This window comes from Sycon ciliatum, chromosome 1 (assembly GCF_964019385.1).
Source record: "Sycon ciliatum chromosome 1, ocSycCili1.1, whole genome shotgun sequence".
Classification (NCBI taxonomy): Eukaryota; Metazoa; Porifera; class Calcarea; order Leucosolenida; family Sycettidae; genus Sycon; species Sycon ciliatum.
The window spans coordinates 59074522-59091270 of record NC_088643.1 but is presented as its reverse complement, the minus strand read 5'-3'; the positions used below and the strand labels follow the sequence as shown (position 1 = coordinate 59091270).

The following is a 16749-nucleotide window of genomic DNA, read 5'->3' as shown; positions in this document are numbered from 1 at the left end:
CTTTCTCGCAATTCTTTCAAACAAACCGATAATGCCTGAAACCATGCCGATAATTCCCAGAAATTCTCACCAATTTTCGCTTGAAATCCAGGTCTTTCTTCGCATCCAACACAAAAAGATGCATTCTCAAACATAAAGGAAACAAAAAATTATTCTTTTTCTGTTTTCTGGCTCTGGCAAGTTCAGATGCTTTGCTGGTTTCAGCTTGTCCAGCAGAGAAACCACCTTCTTGCTTTTCTCATCCCTTTCACTTTCAGCCTCCTCCTCATCCGCACTATCCACTCGACAAACGTCAGCGACAACCGATTATGCCCGCGAAATCACCGATTATGCTCGTGTGATTTTTGCACCCTAAAATGCTCGATTTAGTGCCGGCATATTTGCCGGGTCCCTAACTACTAGTACACCAATGTCCATTGTAGCCATAAGCACACGACACTAGTAAAATAAATAAAATAATAATACTATCTACTAATCTAAGGGTGCGTTCTTAAATTCTCCAGCTTCTAGAAGAAGAAGAAAAGAGAAGTCGAAGAAACTGGGATTCTTCAAGAACGGGTCTCGAAGAATTCGGAGATATTTTGCAGATGTCAAGCAAAATGGAGCGCCAAAGGGACCGTGATCTTGAGTGCCACGAAAATAGTATGCGCTGTGCGTATGCGAAAAGGGAAATGCGTACACTCATGATCAACACGTGGCTTTTAGCCTAGTTCGCATGCGCTGATCCGAAACCGCGGGAATCTCCGAGTTTCAACCACCTCTGAAGCTTGGAGAGCTTCGAGAGCTTTGGAGAGCCTCCTAAAATTCGGAGAGGATATAAGAACAGCTCTCGAACTTTTCGGAGAGTCTCCAACTTTTCCGAGAGGATTTAAGAACGCACCCTTAGTCTGCGTGGCCATCCTCTTTCCACCTAGTACTAGTAGTGGTACCAAGACTCTTGGCAAGAGTGCATAAACCTAGGCCTGTGGGACTACCCTATTCAAAATTTAATCATAATAATAATAAGTCTCTTTCCCTCAAACCAGTTAATAATAAATAATAATACCGTTTATTCTCTATTATAAGCACAGGTCTCCATTACTAGCACAGTCTCTAATACTAGCACACTATGAGTACCTTTCGAAACATTATAAGCACAGTCTCTATTATTAGCACGGTCTTGGTGGAATTCAATGCTGCATGCATGATATCCAGCATGTACATGTGTATTCCTTCTTGCTCTGTATGGATGTATTGGTTGAAAAAATATAAGCACGGTCTCCAATATAACTTATAACTTATAAGCGCGGTCTCCAATATAAGCACGGGGTAGAGGGGTGTTGAAAAAATATAAGCACCGCGCTTATAATAGAGGTTAAGTTACACGTGTTTTGCCCTTTTTCAAAACGCGGTGCAAATCTCACGTTACGTGTAATTTTTAGAGGTTAAGTTACACGTGCGACGTGACGTGAAATTTTGCCTGGCAGGATTCGGGTTTAGTTCGCACAAATATCAAATCTTCCAACAAACTCGATAAAACTCGATAAAATTCCGGAAACTCACACACATTCGGTCGGAATAACCAAGCGAAACTTCCAAAAACTCACGTCATGAACTTACGTGCGGGACAGTCAACTCACGTAAAACACGTCAAATTTTACGTGAGTTTTTTCACTTTTTGACGTAAAAGTTCACGGACGTAAGACTTTTACGTGAAACTTAACCTCTCTAGTATACGGTAACCTCTTGGTGGTACCTTGTACAGTCATGCTGATCTGATAATGATAGCTGCATTGTATCTTTCCTAGAATCCTAGCCTACATAGGCACTGCACGCTGCTTGGAGAATATTCGTTTACGTTCTAGTTTCTTGCGCCCATAATATACAATGGTCGGCTTAGAGCGCGAGGAGGAGGAGGAAGAGAGTTTATACGACGAAAGAAACCACAGCCGGGGCGGTAGCAACTACAGTGCTGGCAACTGAAATCCGACCCCCTCCCCCCCCCCCCCTAGCGGTGCGCTAGCCGCGTTAGCGATTCGTACGAGACGGTAGGGGCCAGGGGGTCGGATTTCAGTTGCCAGCACTGTACTCGTAGCTAGCAGGCACGTTGTGCATACGTCATCATCGTACATTATTTTTGCGACAATTAGTGTTTGCTTCAACTCAAACCGGAAAACAACCTCGCAGTCCTGGCCCGACCATCAAAAATAATGAAAGCTGCTTGGTGATAGTCAACATGAAGTGCATGTGAAGTTTCTTGTTGTTTCTCAAACTCAACGAAGAGAGAAATTCTTTTCGAGCAGCAATGGCATCGGTTATGGCTGCCATGCTCGATGAGCTGATGGGAAAAGATCGAGATCTTCTGCCGGACGAAAAACCCAAAGGTCCACATTGGGACGATGAAAGTGTGAGTTGATTTATTGCAAGTGTACCGCGGTGAATCTGATGGTGTTGCAGGTGAACACGTCCGCTGTGGCTCTAGGATGTACTAATAAAAGTATATACAGTGCATTAAAATGTGTAGGGAAACTCCTGACGAATGATACGAATGATGGTTAGCATATGGCCATATGGATGCACGGCCTTCGGGGTGTGAATTTAAAAAAAGAAAGAAAAAAGTACATATGCATCCTCGCATGAACGTATGAATATGACCGCCAACTACCTACTGTTGCATAATACAATGTAAATGTTGTTTTGTAAGACGACGTATGCATGTGTGTGTGTGTGTGTGTATGTGTGTGCGCGCGCGTGCGTGTGTGTGTGTGCTTGAGCTGAAAACATCCAAAGTGAAGCTCGAGCTTGCTGCTGACTTGGCCGACACTTGACTGACTCCCAACTGCCATCTAGAGCATAGTACACGAGGGAGCACATCGAGCCTTTCACTTGCCAGGCGAATACAAGTGCGATTTGAGATTTTTTGAAATATCTTTTTCAACGCATGATGGACGCTTCGTCCAACTTCGCAAAATATACGGGGGAGTTTGTACGTTCAAAAAACACTCCGTGTGGAAGTCCGCAGCAGTAGCAACAGATCCAAGAGCATCTGCTTTGAAGTGCACTGTAGCAGCGGTGAAAGTAGAGATGTCGTTGCTTGCCCGGAGCTAGCTGGCGAGAGGTTGGATAACAACAAGCTCCCTATTTTTTTTAATTGTTCATGCACAAAAATGATCGCAGATGTCATGTGGCATAGACGCGTGTTCAACGGGGCTTTCCCCATCTAATCCCTGGTCTACATCTGAAACACACTGTGGGAAGTACCGGCAAACGGCACACTTGTCCACATGGCATCTGTGGCGCACCTCTCTTTTGCTCCTGGAAGAAAGGAGGCATCGAAGTAGATAAAAGTTCCCTGTGTTATCCAAAAGAGAAGGGAACGAAGAGAGGGACTTGCTTTTCCGATATCTAGTCATGGGACGCCCCATTCCATGATGTGACGTCAGATGCAGCTCCTAAATGGCATTGGAGTTTAGATTCATCAATCAGAGGCCAAAGGCTGAAATCCCATGTGCTCTGTCCGTGTAACCCTTGTGCCAAGTCACAAGTTTCCAATTGACCATGGGCCGCAGCACGGCTGGAAAAGGCAATCCACTTCCAAGCAGGACTTTTATATCCTGGCACCTTTTGTTTCTCAATCATGGTCAACCCACTGTGCCTGCCTGGCAAGACAGCAGTCGGGCATTTGTTTGCAGATTTGTTTCTATTCTACTATTCGCACTGTGTTTGTGTGTGTGTGTGTGTCTGTCTGTCTGTGACATACCCTGCCGGGCGTGTCTGCATCACCATCCGTACCAGTATGTCGGGCAGCGATGGAGTCTTGTGTTTCTAAAACTTAAGTATCCTCTGCCTGCTTTTCAGGTGTGCCGAAGCTATTTGTGTGGATTCTGCCCCCATGATTTGTTTACAAATACCAAATCAGATTTGGGTAAGTCAATTTGTATTTGACTCAAAACTGTGGCTATTATCAAATGTACTATATTACTAGTATTAACGAGGTTATGAATATGATAAAGTACCAAAGTAGTTCAAGGTATGTGCACGTGTGATTGTGTTCTGACTTGCCACTGCAGACGAGCTGTGTGGTATGGTATGAGTGTGAATGGGATGTGTCCAGCATCGTTCTACTACTGTTGCCAAGAGTGCAGAAAGCAGAGTGTCCAGCTCGGTTACTCGGCATATGGTATGAGATCAGGACAGCATGGCTCATCGCTATACTACGTTTACATAGTACATGTACTAGTGCAAAAGGTACAGCTACCTCAAGTTTCGGATGCTGGCAAGGTTGGAGAAGGGTGGTTTGCTGCCTTCTTGCTCAGTTCTAATGGCCCAAGAGCTGACATGCTATGGTTTCAAAGCTGTGTGCTGTGAAATTCAGCCAGGTCGTCAAGGGCTGAATATGCTAGTCATACAAGTACATAACTCCCGAGAGTGTACAGCGCGCCACCGTCATTGCTGTCATGGCAGAACTTCAAGTTGATGCGTTGTTCACGTATTATCAGGCGTGTCTTGGAGATGTGGTGGGCAAATCCCCCTTCGATCCTGTACAGACTAGTACATGGTATTATATAACCCAATACTAGTTCAAAACTAGTATTAGATAAACCTTGTTATAGTTCACACATGTTGTTAGATTGACAGCATGAAACAAGGTGGAGGACACTGTGTTCGGAAACAGTGACCTTACTACAACCTTCCGCAGGGACCGGGGCTCTGCCAACCGCGAAAGGTTGTAGTAAGGTCACTGTTTTCGAACACAGTGTCCTCCACCTTGTTTGCGAACACAGTGTCCTCCACCTTGTTTCATGCTGTCAATCAGCTAACAATTGACTAGGACATGTGTACAAGGAAACACGTGTGGTGCGTTGACACCCAGTACAAACGTCGTAAATCACTCGTGCGACAAACATTCATCATAAAAACGACATCAACTTTGAAACTCTGCCGGGGGGGCATGGTATGCGGGAGTTGCTCACTCCCGGGGGCTATGTACTCCTGGCAGCAGTATTCCGGTCGGGAAAAAGAAGAAGGAGAAAAATGTTAAACTGTGCTGGACAGTGCGTTGCTTATATCTACGTAACCCAGTACACAATTATACTGATTTGGGCTGTTTTGCATAGCCCGGGGCATCTGAACTTTGGGATTTAGTCTGCCTTGTGTGAGCTTCTTATTCTTCTGTCGTGGCATCCAGGGTCTTTGGCCTCTACGCCCTGCTCCTCTCTTTCTTTCTCACTCTCTCTCTCTCTCTCTCTCTCTCTCTATTTCTTTCTTTCTCTCTTTTCCCTCTCTCCCTTTCGCGTCTTAGATTCCTAAAAAAATAGTTTTACACTGTACTGTGGATCGGAATGTAGTTTATTGTGTGCCTTGAATTTGGGTGATGTGTTTTGTGTGTGTGTGTGTGTGTGTGTGTGTGTGTGTGTGTGTGTGTGTGTGTGTACGTGCGTGTGTGTGCACCTAGTCCTCATCCACTTACTGAGGTGTGGTGATCCCATAAGTGGGATCATTTTAAAGTCCACCCAGAGTTTTGGGGATTTCAGGGGGTGTCGGCCGTCGGGCGGTTCAATAGCCAATTGAATCATCTTTCCAAGATTCCTTTTGAGTCTCTCTCCCCTCTCCCGGGGAGACCCACGTGACCAGGTTTGGCAGTGAGCAACAAGTACAAGTGTGTGTGTACATGGTACATGGTGTGTGTGTGTGTTTATCCTGCTATTCTGGTGGTTCTTGCTCATCATGTAGGTCAATGTCCGAAGAAGCACGAGGACAGACTGCGTGAGAAGTACGTTCTTACTACTGCCGGCTTTGCATTATTTGTTGCAGCGACCTACTTGTATGATTATGAGTGTTGGTGCACCAGTCGTGGCCAAAGAAATCCAACCCACGAGTCAAAAGTAGTGCCGCGTTTCCATTCCAATCGCGCCATGCACGATCCGAAAACCCAGCCGGGGGCCGCATGAGCCTTTGCGCTGCTTTCGGCGCACAAGTCGGATTTCTTTGGCCACAGCTGTAGTTACTGCGTTGCGCATTTCCTGGAGTGTATTGCTGGCTAGGTACCAGCAGGATGTGTCCAGTCACATGATCAAGCTATGGTGGAGCTCAGTGGTTCTCACACCCAACCAGCCACGCACAGCAGTCAGCAGCTGTAGCTAGATACTTTTGTTTGAAGCCAACCGGTTGTGGTACAGCCCAATCTGTGGTTTATCATTAGCCTGGTCGGCGCTCACTGCTTCCCAGAGTTCCTTGTAGAGTGTGCTGTTGGAGAATGAGTTCACCCTGTGTAACATGTGTGTTCGCCCACAGATATGAACAGAGCGCAAGGTTTCAGAAATGTGGCTACGAGAATGCCTTCCTTTCCTATCTGGAACGTATCGTGGAGGACATGGATCGTAAGATCAAGCGAGGTCGCCAGCGCCTAGCTAACAACACAGCGTACCGTGAGAAAGTGGTACGTGCATTCTACTTTAGACCGTGAGCACTTGTTCTTGATTCACTTCAAGGATTTTAGCAAATGTGTGGGTATCCTAATAAACGTGTTCCCAGGAAGTGTGAGTTTCGAAGTCTGAAGACAATGTTGAGCGGTCGCTGCTTGGATGACGACCACACCGTAGCTTAGTGGTAGAGCATCACTGGCCATAAGCGAGGGTCCCTGATTCGAGTCCTGGTGGTGACAGTCAATTTTTTCTTCAAACTTTTCCCGTTTGCACCTTTCTCTCAAGCTAATGAATAAACGTATGCGTGTGTGTGTGTGTGTGTGCGTGTGTGTGTGCTGATGGTCTATTTGTGGCCATTGGTCAGGTGATCGATGAGGGCAATGATGCTGCTGGTAACCAGGACATAGCACGGATTGAGGATACGATTGAGAAGCTGCTGTCAGAGGTAAGGTGCCGCCGAGCAATGTCGAGTCATTACAGGAGCACTGTGTGCCCTGTCCTATGTGCCATCTATATCAGGGGTGCTGGACATGCTACGGTCACTACGGTATTGACCGTACCGCTCGCTGTCCCAGGTACCCTGTGAATCAATAAAATGCACTGATTTGGCCTCAAAATTTCAAAAAACATTAAGTGCACCCCCCCCCCCCCCCGTAAATTGTGCTTTGGATGGCCAACGTTGCCACCCTAAAATACCTTCCAATGCCCATGTGTATGATAGCTTAGTACATCTGCCTCTGTATCAATACATGTGTGTGTGTGTGTGTATGTGTGCTGCGTAGGTCGAATCTCTTGGTCAGCAAGGGGAAGTCGACGAAGCACAAAATGTCATGAGGAAGATCGATCAACTGAAGCGCGAGAAGGAAAAGAAGCAGTTTGTGAGTTGCTATAATAGTCTGGCCCTAGTCCGATTGTCTGTGCGGTTGCGATCTAGTGCCTACGTTTACACTGCCTGTCCTGCCCTCATTGAGGCTGCTGCTGCTGTTGCTGCTACCACGTCTGTGGTTACCGTAACGAAATCTGGTGTACAGTCAACTTCACTAATAACGACTGCGGATATAACGACTATTCGCGAATAACGACAGAATTTCCATGCCCAGATCAAAGTCCCATCCAACTGTAATACATATAATGAGACTTCGGGTATAACGACACTTTGCGAATAAGGACACTTTTCTGATGCCCCGCTGAGTGTCGTTATAAGCGAAGTTGACTGTACTTTTGAAATGAATAGTTGCCTTCTTCTGTGAAGTTAGTCTCTGGTGATACTGCACGTGTGTATTCTCCCGTCTCAGAGCAACCACCGCGCTGATCTCGATGACTATGAGAAGCGCATGGAAGTGTGTGACACATGCGGAGCTTTTCTCGTTATCAATGACACTCAAATTCGCCTTGATGCCCATCTCTCCGGCAAGCAGCACCTTGGATTCACAAAGGTCCGTGCCAAGATTGATGACCTCAAGGTGAGAAGCAAGTGTGCTGTCGCTCCTCTGAGCCTGTAACCGGGTGTTTCCTTTGGTACTTGTTGCTCACATACATATGCTACATGCCATCTTTTATTTCAATTCGTGTGTGTGTGTATTTGTGTGCTTGTGTGTGTTTATCTGTCTGTCTCTGTCTCTCTTTCTGGCTGGCTGCTTCCTCTGTCTCTGCTCCTCTTTCTCCCCTCTCTCTCTCTCTCTCTCTCTCTCTCTCTCTCTCTCTTCTCTCTCTCTCTCTCTCTCTCTCTCTCTCTCTCTCTCTCTCTCTCTCTCTCTCTCTCTCTCTCTCTCTCTCTGTCTCTCTCTCTCTCTCTGTCTATCTCTCTCTCTCTCTCTCTCTCTCTCTCTCTCTCTCTCTCTCTCTTCTCTCTCTCTCTCTCTCTCTCTCTCTCTCTCTCTCTGTCTCTCTCTCTCTGTCTCCTCTCTCTCTCTCTCTCTCTCTCTCTCCTTCTCTCTCTCTCTCTCTCTCTCTCTCTCTCTCTCTCTCTCTCTCTCTCTCTCTCTCTCTCTCTCTCTCTCTCTCTCTCTCTCTCTCTCTCTCCTCTCTCTCTCTCTCTCTCTCTCTCTCTCTCTCTCTCTCTCTCTCTCTCTCTCTCTGTCTCTGTCTCTGTCTCTCTCTCTCTCTCTCTCTCTCTGTCTCTGTCTCTCTCTCTCTCTCTCTCTCTCTCTCTCTCTCTCTGTCTCTCTCTGTCTCTCTCTGTCTCTGTCTCTCTCTCTCTCTCTCTCTCTCTCTCTCTCTCTCTCTCTCTCTCTCTCTCTCTCTCTCTCTCTCTCTCTCTCTCTCCTCTCTCTCTCTCTCTCCATCAAATGACATAGCTGTGTCACACAAGTATACCTAACAATTCATTCTGAATTACTGCATTGTAGGCTTTGTCAGCTGGTGTTTGGCCGCTGCTCTCACTTGGAGTGCAAGCAGCATGATTGTGTGATGTACCATGTGCTGATGTAGTCAGATGCTGATGAAGAGAGTTATGCAAGCATGGTGTTTGTTGCTGTCTTTGCCATTCCCAAGGTTTTTAGCGTTGCCTCGTGGTTTTGATGCCTTGATTGTTAGAATCTGATCTGGGAAACCTATCTCGGCTGCCGACGTATTTGCAAGATATACCCTCCACCACTTTCCTCAGGTATTCACACTCTCTTTTGAAACACAGTTGCCCTTGTGGCAGCTTCAACGAAAACTGAGAGAAATCATCCAGTTGAGAAAGAAAGGGAGAACAGACACATTGTGGCACGGTGCAAGCCTGTGGCGTTTTGAGTCACTTGCACCGTTGACTATTTTGTGTCTATCTGCCTGTGTCGTATCTTTAAGTCAAGCCTCAAACCTTTCTTTCCCAGGCTACTTTACTCTAACGGGAAGGGTTGCATGACAACAAATTTCTTTATATGCTGATAGAGCATGATTGTACTAGTCTACTTTTGTCTCTCTTTGTTTTCTGGGTTGTGATGAGTTGCTATCAGATGCCTGTGTTTTACTGCCCGAACGCATCGCCTGTTCCCACCGAAAATCGCAGCTTTGCGGTGGCGCCGAATCCTCCAGATGTTGAGCTTTGCGTACGATATGACGTAGTTGCAGAGAATGTAGTAAATTCCCAGGAGCCTTGTTCGTTGTCGCCTGCCCGGGATGCTCTACAAAACCAAGTGCCAACCTTGCTTTTTGGTGCTAAACCCCATGCAATGGACTGTGATGCTCTAAAAAACCAAGTGCCAGCCTTGCTTTTTGGTGCTAAACCCCATGCAATGGACTGTGAGTGATCGTGGTGAACCCTGTAAAGACTGGCCACTGCCATGCCACGTGTTCTATCAAAAGGCGCGCCAGTGCATGAAGCGGCTGAAGAAGAAAAGGAAACGCCTTCCTGTTTCACGGTATATTCACTTCTTCTCTGCTTTTTCTGCGTACTTTCTACCATGAAATCCTTTTTTCTGCGATTTTCCGTGGGGACTGGGCAGGTTAACATGGGTTAATTTTGTTCTGTTTCAATGCACTAAGTTGCCAATATGAATGCACACATTACACGCAGTCAGTATTTTCTAGAGTACCAATGCAGCTCTTCCTCACCCTAGGTTGCCCATGTCCTTTATCTTGCTTTAGAAAATGCTGAAGCCTAGTGGCTCATCGTCATCATCGTCATCCCGAGGGGGAAGCGATCGGCGACGTGACAGCTATAATGATCGCGATTCTCGTCGGGACTACGATCGCGATTCTCGCCGGGACTCACGTCGGGACTACGATCGCGATTCTCGCCGGGACTACGACCGGGATTCTCGCCGGGATAGTGACCGGGATTCTCGAAGGGACAGTGACCGCTACAGAGGCCGGGACCGCGATCATAACAGTGATCGGGACAGAGGCCGCGACAGCAGTGATAGAGGCCGCTATGGCGGCGACTACTCGGATAGAAGACGAGACAGTGGCAGTAGGTACGATCGTCGAGATCGTGACCGCTCTGATCGGAGATCCAGGTAAGATATTGTGTGGACCGTATGCATCCTCGTGGCTGGGTCAACTTCGTAGTACAGCGTGTTTCCCAGTTTACTTCTGGAAGGGTATAATTACAAGAAACTCGTTAAGGTATCCTTACAAGAAACTCGTTAAGGTATCCTTAGTGTCTCTTATCTGCTGCACATCTATTTGTGTGCATTGTTATGACCGTGTCACAGCCATAGTTGTAAGGAAAATGCACTGAAACTCCCAGGATTCAGGATTCACTTACTCACATCCGTTGTATTCCCGTGAAGATAATGATCCATGTCATGGAATTGAACATGGTTGCACTACAGTACAGAGACCAGTGAGAGAGTGGGTATGAGTGGGTTTGGCCGATATTAGGACATGTTCCAATGGCTGCATTAGAGCTCGCAAGCAATTAGAACCATTTTTTGTATCATATCTATTTGCCTGTTGTCTGTGTGCCTGCCTGAAGGTCTCGGGAAAGACTTGACCGCCATCAAAGTCACCGCTCGCCCAGCAGAGAACGACAGCGGGACTCTGAAGAGCGGCAGCCCGAACATTCCGAGAGTCGCCATCGCGAGTCTGAGAGCAAGCGTTCGCAGGCTAACAGTGACAGGGCAACAGACCAGCAGGACGGAGAGCAGCAAGAAGAAAAGAGTGCTGCAGAGCCTGAATCTACTGATATTGCAAATGTAGCAGGAACGCCGGACGTTTAGGGTGAATCCACCACATGACACACCACCTAACTAGCTGCCAGCAGCAGCTCAATTGGATCAATATATCGTGTTGATTCCATGCAGTGCACGGAGTGGAGCATATCCTTTTCATTGCTTCCTCTCAGCTGTTGTCTCGGTGTGATTTTGAATGCGAGTGTGTGCGTGCGTGCGTGCAGTGGGTTTGTATGTGTATGTGTGTGTGTGTGTGTGTGTGTGTGTGTGTGTGTGTGTGTGTGTATGTATGTGTGTGTGTGTGTGTGTGTGTGTGTGTGTGTGTGTGTGTGTGTGTGTGTGTGTGTGTGTGTGTGTGTGTGTGTGTGTTGTGCAAAACTGATTGCTCCGACTGCTTCCCAGTGCTGGTCTCACTGGGTCACTCACAGCAGGAGTCGTACGCCCTGGGCATTGCTCATGTGTGTGTGTGTGTGTGTCTGTCTGTCTGTCTGTCTGTCTGTCTGTCTGTTTGTTTGTTTGGATTGTAAATATCATGTAGTATGTCATTTGTTCTGCTCCGTACGTGAGTCTCTAAGACTCCCTATGCATGCATTTGACTTTCCCACTCGACTAACAGTCACCGATATACACAGCCATTGTCATACTATTGCTGTACTACGCTGCCAGCACCTACCAGGTCCATGGGGGCGTGTTGTAAATCATTATTTCTACTGGTTTTTACCCTTGCTTTACTTACTTTTTTCAGTGTCCTTCAACATGTAGTCATGTCAGACGGATTACCGTATTGGCTATTGTAATTGTTCTTGCCCCCCCCCCCCCCATTACCAGACGACCGATGGTTGCCCCATTACCAGACGACCGATGGTTTGAAGCGGCACTGCTGAAGCTGCTCCCGAAGTTCTGGTGTGTAGTGTGAATCTATGCTGGAAGTGTCTGAATGGCATGTACATGTGTGGGCAGCCAGCGTCCAGGACATGGGTAGAACAGTCACGTCAGAGGTACACACACACACACACACACACACACACACACACACACACACACACACACATGCGCGCGCACACACACACTCACACACACCTTGACCTGGATCTTCCCCATTGTGTACGCAATGATAGCGAACGTCAGAAAGTTCATGTGAGAACACGAGCGCAGAATTTGGCATGTCGTTTCAGGTCTCCTGGTCGATGAAGCGGACGTCCACCGAGATCAGGATCGGAGCAGGCCGTGGTGGTGGAGCGCTGCACGCACATACACATACACACGCACACACACACACCATGTACCATGTATACGCCCGTCGTAAGAGAAGCACGCAAATCTGCAAATGCACTGTATGTGCACCCACAGATTTCACACACACACGCATGTGTGACACAAGCACTAAATAATGTAAATCAAATGACTGGTGAGCAGCCTTATCACTTGTATACATAATCTGTGACTATGCTCTCGTACGTATACTATCAACAGTCCATAATCTCCCGGGGTGTTGTGTACTCTTCGTCTGTAGTCTTGATACTATCAGCAGCTGCAGGTACTTGGCTGATGCATGTGCATGGCCCTGCGTCACACTGAATCCCCAAGGAATTGACGCGGACCGTGATTGTCAGAGATCATCTACTAAATCTCCCACACCGTGACGTATAAATAAAACAAGTAGCAGTTGCTGTTACTACATTGCACAGCTGCCTCCAGGTGTTACCATACTGCACAGTACAAGCAGCTCATCGCAAACATATGTCATACCATACACGGTTAGAGGAAATCCAGATGACAAAATGTCGTGCAGTCTGTCACATTCGTCAGTATTACAGCGCCTGCTTGGCCAGTGATGCATGGGCATGGGGGCTTTATAGGGTATTTTCATTCCGGGAGCCAGAGCCGCAACGGCCAGGTTGCAACTTACAAGCCACGCCCCACGCTTGGAGGCAAAGTCTCACGTTCCACCCTGTGTACTACGTACTAGTACCGTATTCTTCGTATGGCAATGACTGTGGGTAGGGGGCATAGGAGACGGAGGCAATTTTGGCTGAACTTTCGAGAAAGCGTGGCTCAGACCCTGGAAAATATAGTACGCGAGTCACATGTCGCTTATCCAGCACATCGGTTATCCAACAGCGCACTATCAGCTCATATACCGGTACTGCATATTTAGTAATTTACAGTCCTACCTTGAGTAAATGTGGGCGGTGAGCATCATGCATGCAACTGTTGTTGCCTTTATCCAACATTACACACAAGTCATGATGCAGTCTATGCAGATGAGCACGATAGCTTCGATAAGTCGAAACTATCTCAGGATCTGGGGATCTGAGGATAACCATGACTACATATAGTACATGTACACTCATACCTCCCTTATCCGGGCGGTCCGCGACCGGGCACTGCCCGTAATTTTGAAATGTCCGTAACCCCAAATCACATGCATTTTGATGGGGAAAGGCCATAACATAGGTATGGCATATGGCGTCACTATATCCATAAAAAGTGACAAAAGAGTAGTAATATTTCCACTGAAACTCACCCAAAGGGTGCCCGATAGACTGAAATGCCCGGAACGTTGGGGTCCGGATAACCGAGGTGTGAGTGTAAAAGAGCAACAAAAAATACCGTCCTTTTGATGTGTAAGAAGGTGGCTGCTCCAAACGTTGGAGGCGCACTTCTCAGTTCGTCCTTTTGATGCGTGAGCACAATAACGGCTATGTAGCTTCAGTTATCCAGAATATTCATTTATCCAGCCCCGAGGGTGCCGGGCAACTGCCACGGACACACAGCATACAATGTTGTCAATTGTTGTTCTTGCTGCTGTTCTTGCTGCCGCCGTCACTGCTGCTGCTGCTGCTGCCACTGCTCGGGTTGTGCTTTTATCTACACCGGTAGTCGTGCAATCCGACAGGCAAATTTTTCGTGCACAAGGAGACAACTTCAAGAAGGAAGAGGATTGGACGAAGTATCAGATAATCAGAGACCGCCTGTGTACATGTAGATAGGCTGCATAGAGTTACTCGGACTACTACAGTACTCTAAGACCGCATAGACTAGAGAGAGGCCGCAGGATCGGCCAGGAATCTCCTGCGCCTCCACGCAGGCCGCATTAAGTAATAGTATGCCTAGCTCAAGACTACATGTTGTAGAGTAGGATCACGTACTGCTGTGTTTCAAACGACACCGAGTGATACATGACAATCACGATACAAGTACATACAATCTCTTCATTTACATTGTTACAAATTGGGCAGAAGTTTGGGAACTTTAAACCGTTGGTTCGACCATGGTGATATGTAACTACAACATGCATGCTTGAAGTCACGGTCAAGCAGCCCATCAGCCCAGGCTGAGCTGCAGCTTTTTAGGGATCAGGTGCGATAAACATGATCATGTGACATACGGTTACAGTGGCTTTCTCCCACTGCGGAGAAAGTATTCAGGTTTCAGCAGCACAGCAGAATAAATAAAATGATGTGATCAGCAGATCTAGTTTCGTTCCTTGTCAGTACCTCTGGCCAATGGCAAAACATGAGGTTGCGTAGCTAGCCAAATATGCCCTGAGGCCGGCTGACTCTGATTGGACAGGCTCTGCTTCCACTGCGATCTTGGCTAGACAGTAGTAGGCACATGATAGTCGTGTGCAAACGGGTGGACATTATCGAAGGAGCATTGGTTTGCATGAAGCCCAACCATTGCATGCGGTATGCTTTGTCTGGTATGAATACTATGATGCTATGATAGTAGATCTACACCAGGCCAGGGTGTCATTTATACCACTACTATACCTGATCTACACAAAATAGTACAGAGTGTACTAGTACTTTAGTAGCTGTGACAGGATGTTGTCAAGCGGCCAAGAGGCTTGCCACAGCAATGTGCCTCTGCTTGTCAAACCACTGAGGCCAACGCACAGCCAAGGTGACAAGAATGGGGCAAGGTGGTGTTGATTTCTAGAGCTCCACACCATCGTGATGAACCCGACAGTTGCCCACAACTACACGCATCCTCTGCTACACTGGCAGATTTCCCCGACAACACGTCGTTCGTATGTGGTCATGTGTGTGTGTGTGTGTGTGTGTGTTGGTATGGCAGCACAATGCCAATGATGGCAGATCATGGCTCACACACGCACAGTCAAAAGGCAAACATGCGCTAAACTAGAGACTTACCCGGATTCGATGATTGATACACTGCAAGTCTGCAGTCTGTCTGACTGACCAGCTCACCAGCTCTCCACGGAATCCGGAACGAGGGTGCGTCTCTTGTTTACTTGACGCTTGTCTAGCCTGCTGGCAGTGCTGCACTGCGGCGATAATGATGTTCCGATCCCATTGTCATTGATGGTTTCGTCCCTTCCATCCGGGCATGTATTTGGTAGAGTAACCTTACAGATTTCTCGACCCCCTCGGTTTCTTCATTCGCGCGCCGCACAATGATTTATGGTGTAACTGTTTGCAGTTGAGAGCAACCGCCTTAGTTTCCTCCCATCCGGCTAGATAGTCGTTGCCTTAGACTTAGCATTTCATAACGTTGTCCACCGCCTCCCAAGAAGAGATCAGGACCTGGCCTGGCCCTTTGGCAAATCTTGCTAGCGATACCTCTCTGTAAAAGATCAAGCCACATTGTCTTCTACGTTTTTTGAATCACAAACGAGTGCTAGAAGCATCCGCTGCCTGACCAAACACAGCAGGAAATCATCGAGAGGCTCGGCTGGCAAGCTCGCCCAACTGGCGCGGCAACATCACAAGTACAGGCCCGTGGCTTGGTATTCTAGTGTGAATACGCGCCTGTTTCATTCAGCGATCCGTCTCGGACTGTTCCGCTTGCTCCGATTCGAACGGGTGGGTCGGTGTGAATACCTGAGATCGCTTGCGACCACCCACTCGCACTCGTCGGGCTGGCCATTGATACATGTACTGCAGTAGCTGCTGTGCCATCGCACTTGTGACTTAGCACGAGCTTGGACTGGAATCTGGAGATAATCGGAACACAACCGCAGGTAGATCTACACGACATTAATTTTCGTTGTTTCTGAACGCCAGTACATCTCAGAACTTCGTGTTTGCTCGGAGCCACAGAATTGAAGCAATTGGAAGAGACACCTTACGGTCTGAAAAGCGACACTGAGAATGAGTATCCCGTCCAAGTCGGAACTAGCTGCTCGCGCAACTACTCCGTACAGAGTGGTTAGCGATACAAGCGGCAACATGCTGCGTCGTGACCTGCAGACATTGGACAAACAGCAGTCCTACCTGCTGAAAGGCCTGGATCGTGAGCAGAAAGCCTTTCGTCGGTCGCTGGACAGTCTGCAGAGCACTCGGGTCCGTTCCGGTGGTGGTGGTGGTCGCGGTCACCTGAATGTTCCAGGAGTCAATGGACAGGGATTAGGTCTCTCAGTATCACCAAGTCTGAATCAGAGTAGACATTTGGCCAACAGCTCATCCACTCATGACCCAGCAGCACATCGTAGTGTGAGCGCGGCATCATCGCAGTACGCACAGCAGCCACATACGCGCAGTCCAGCAACCATGGCAAGGAATCCACGGGGATCACCGAAAGTACTGCGCAAGAGCCGAACAATCGGCAGTCCATCGACATCACATCGGTCCTATATCAACGCGTTCCCGTCACCACTTGCTGACTCTGCGAGCAAGAGCGTAGCAAAGTCTTGGACGCCGAACGGTGCATGGTCGAAGCCCCCAACCGGACTACACGTGCCCACAGATAGAGAGAGGGCAGCTAGTAGCGGAGATATC

At 47.8% G+C, this 16749-nt stretch overlaps 1 protein-coding gene across 1 annotated transcript; it reads left to right on the top strand.

Annotated features, from left to right (window-relative positions):
- Positions 1 to 2141: 2141 nt before the first annotated feature.
- On the top strand, positions 2142 to 11817 carry LOC135804625 (luc7-like protein 3). The gene is made up of 9 exons (XM_065318539.1): positions 2142 to 2386; positions 3838 to 3904; positions 5713 to 5752; positions 6274 to 6418; positions 6769 to 6849; positions 7187 to 7282; positions 7700 to 7867; positions 9975 to 10345; positions 10807 to 11817. Exons 1-9 carry the CDS (start codon positions 2285 to 2287, stop codon positions 11048 to 11050), a joined length of 1314 nt encoding a protein of 437 aa, XP_065174611.1. The 5' UTR covers positions 2142 to 2284; the 3' UTR covers positions 11051 to 11817.
- Positions 11818 to 16749: the final 4932 nt, after the last annotated feature.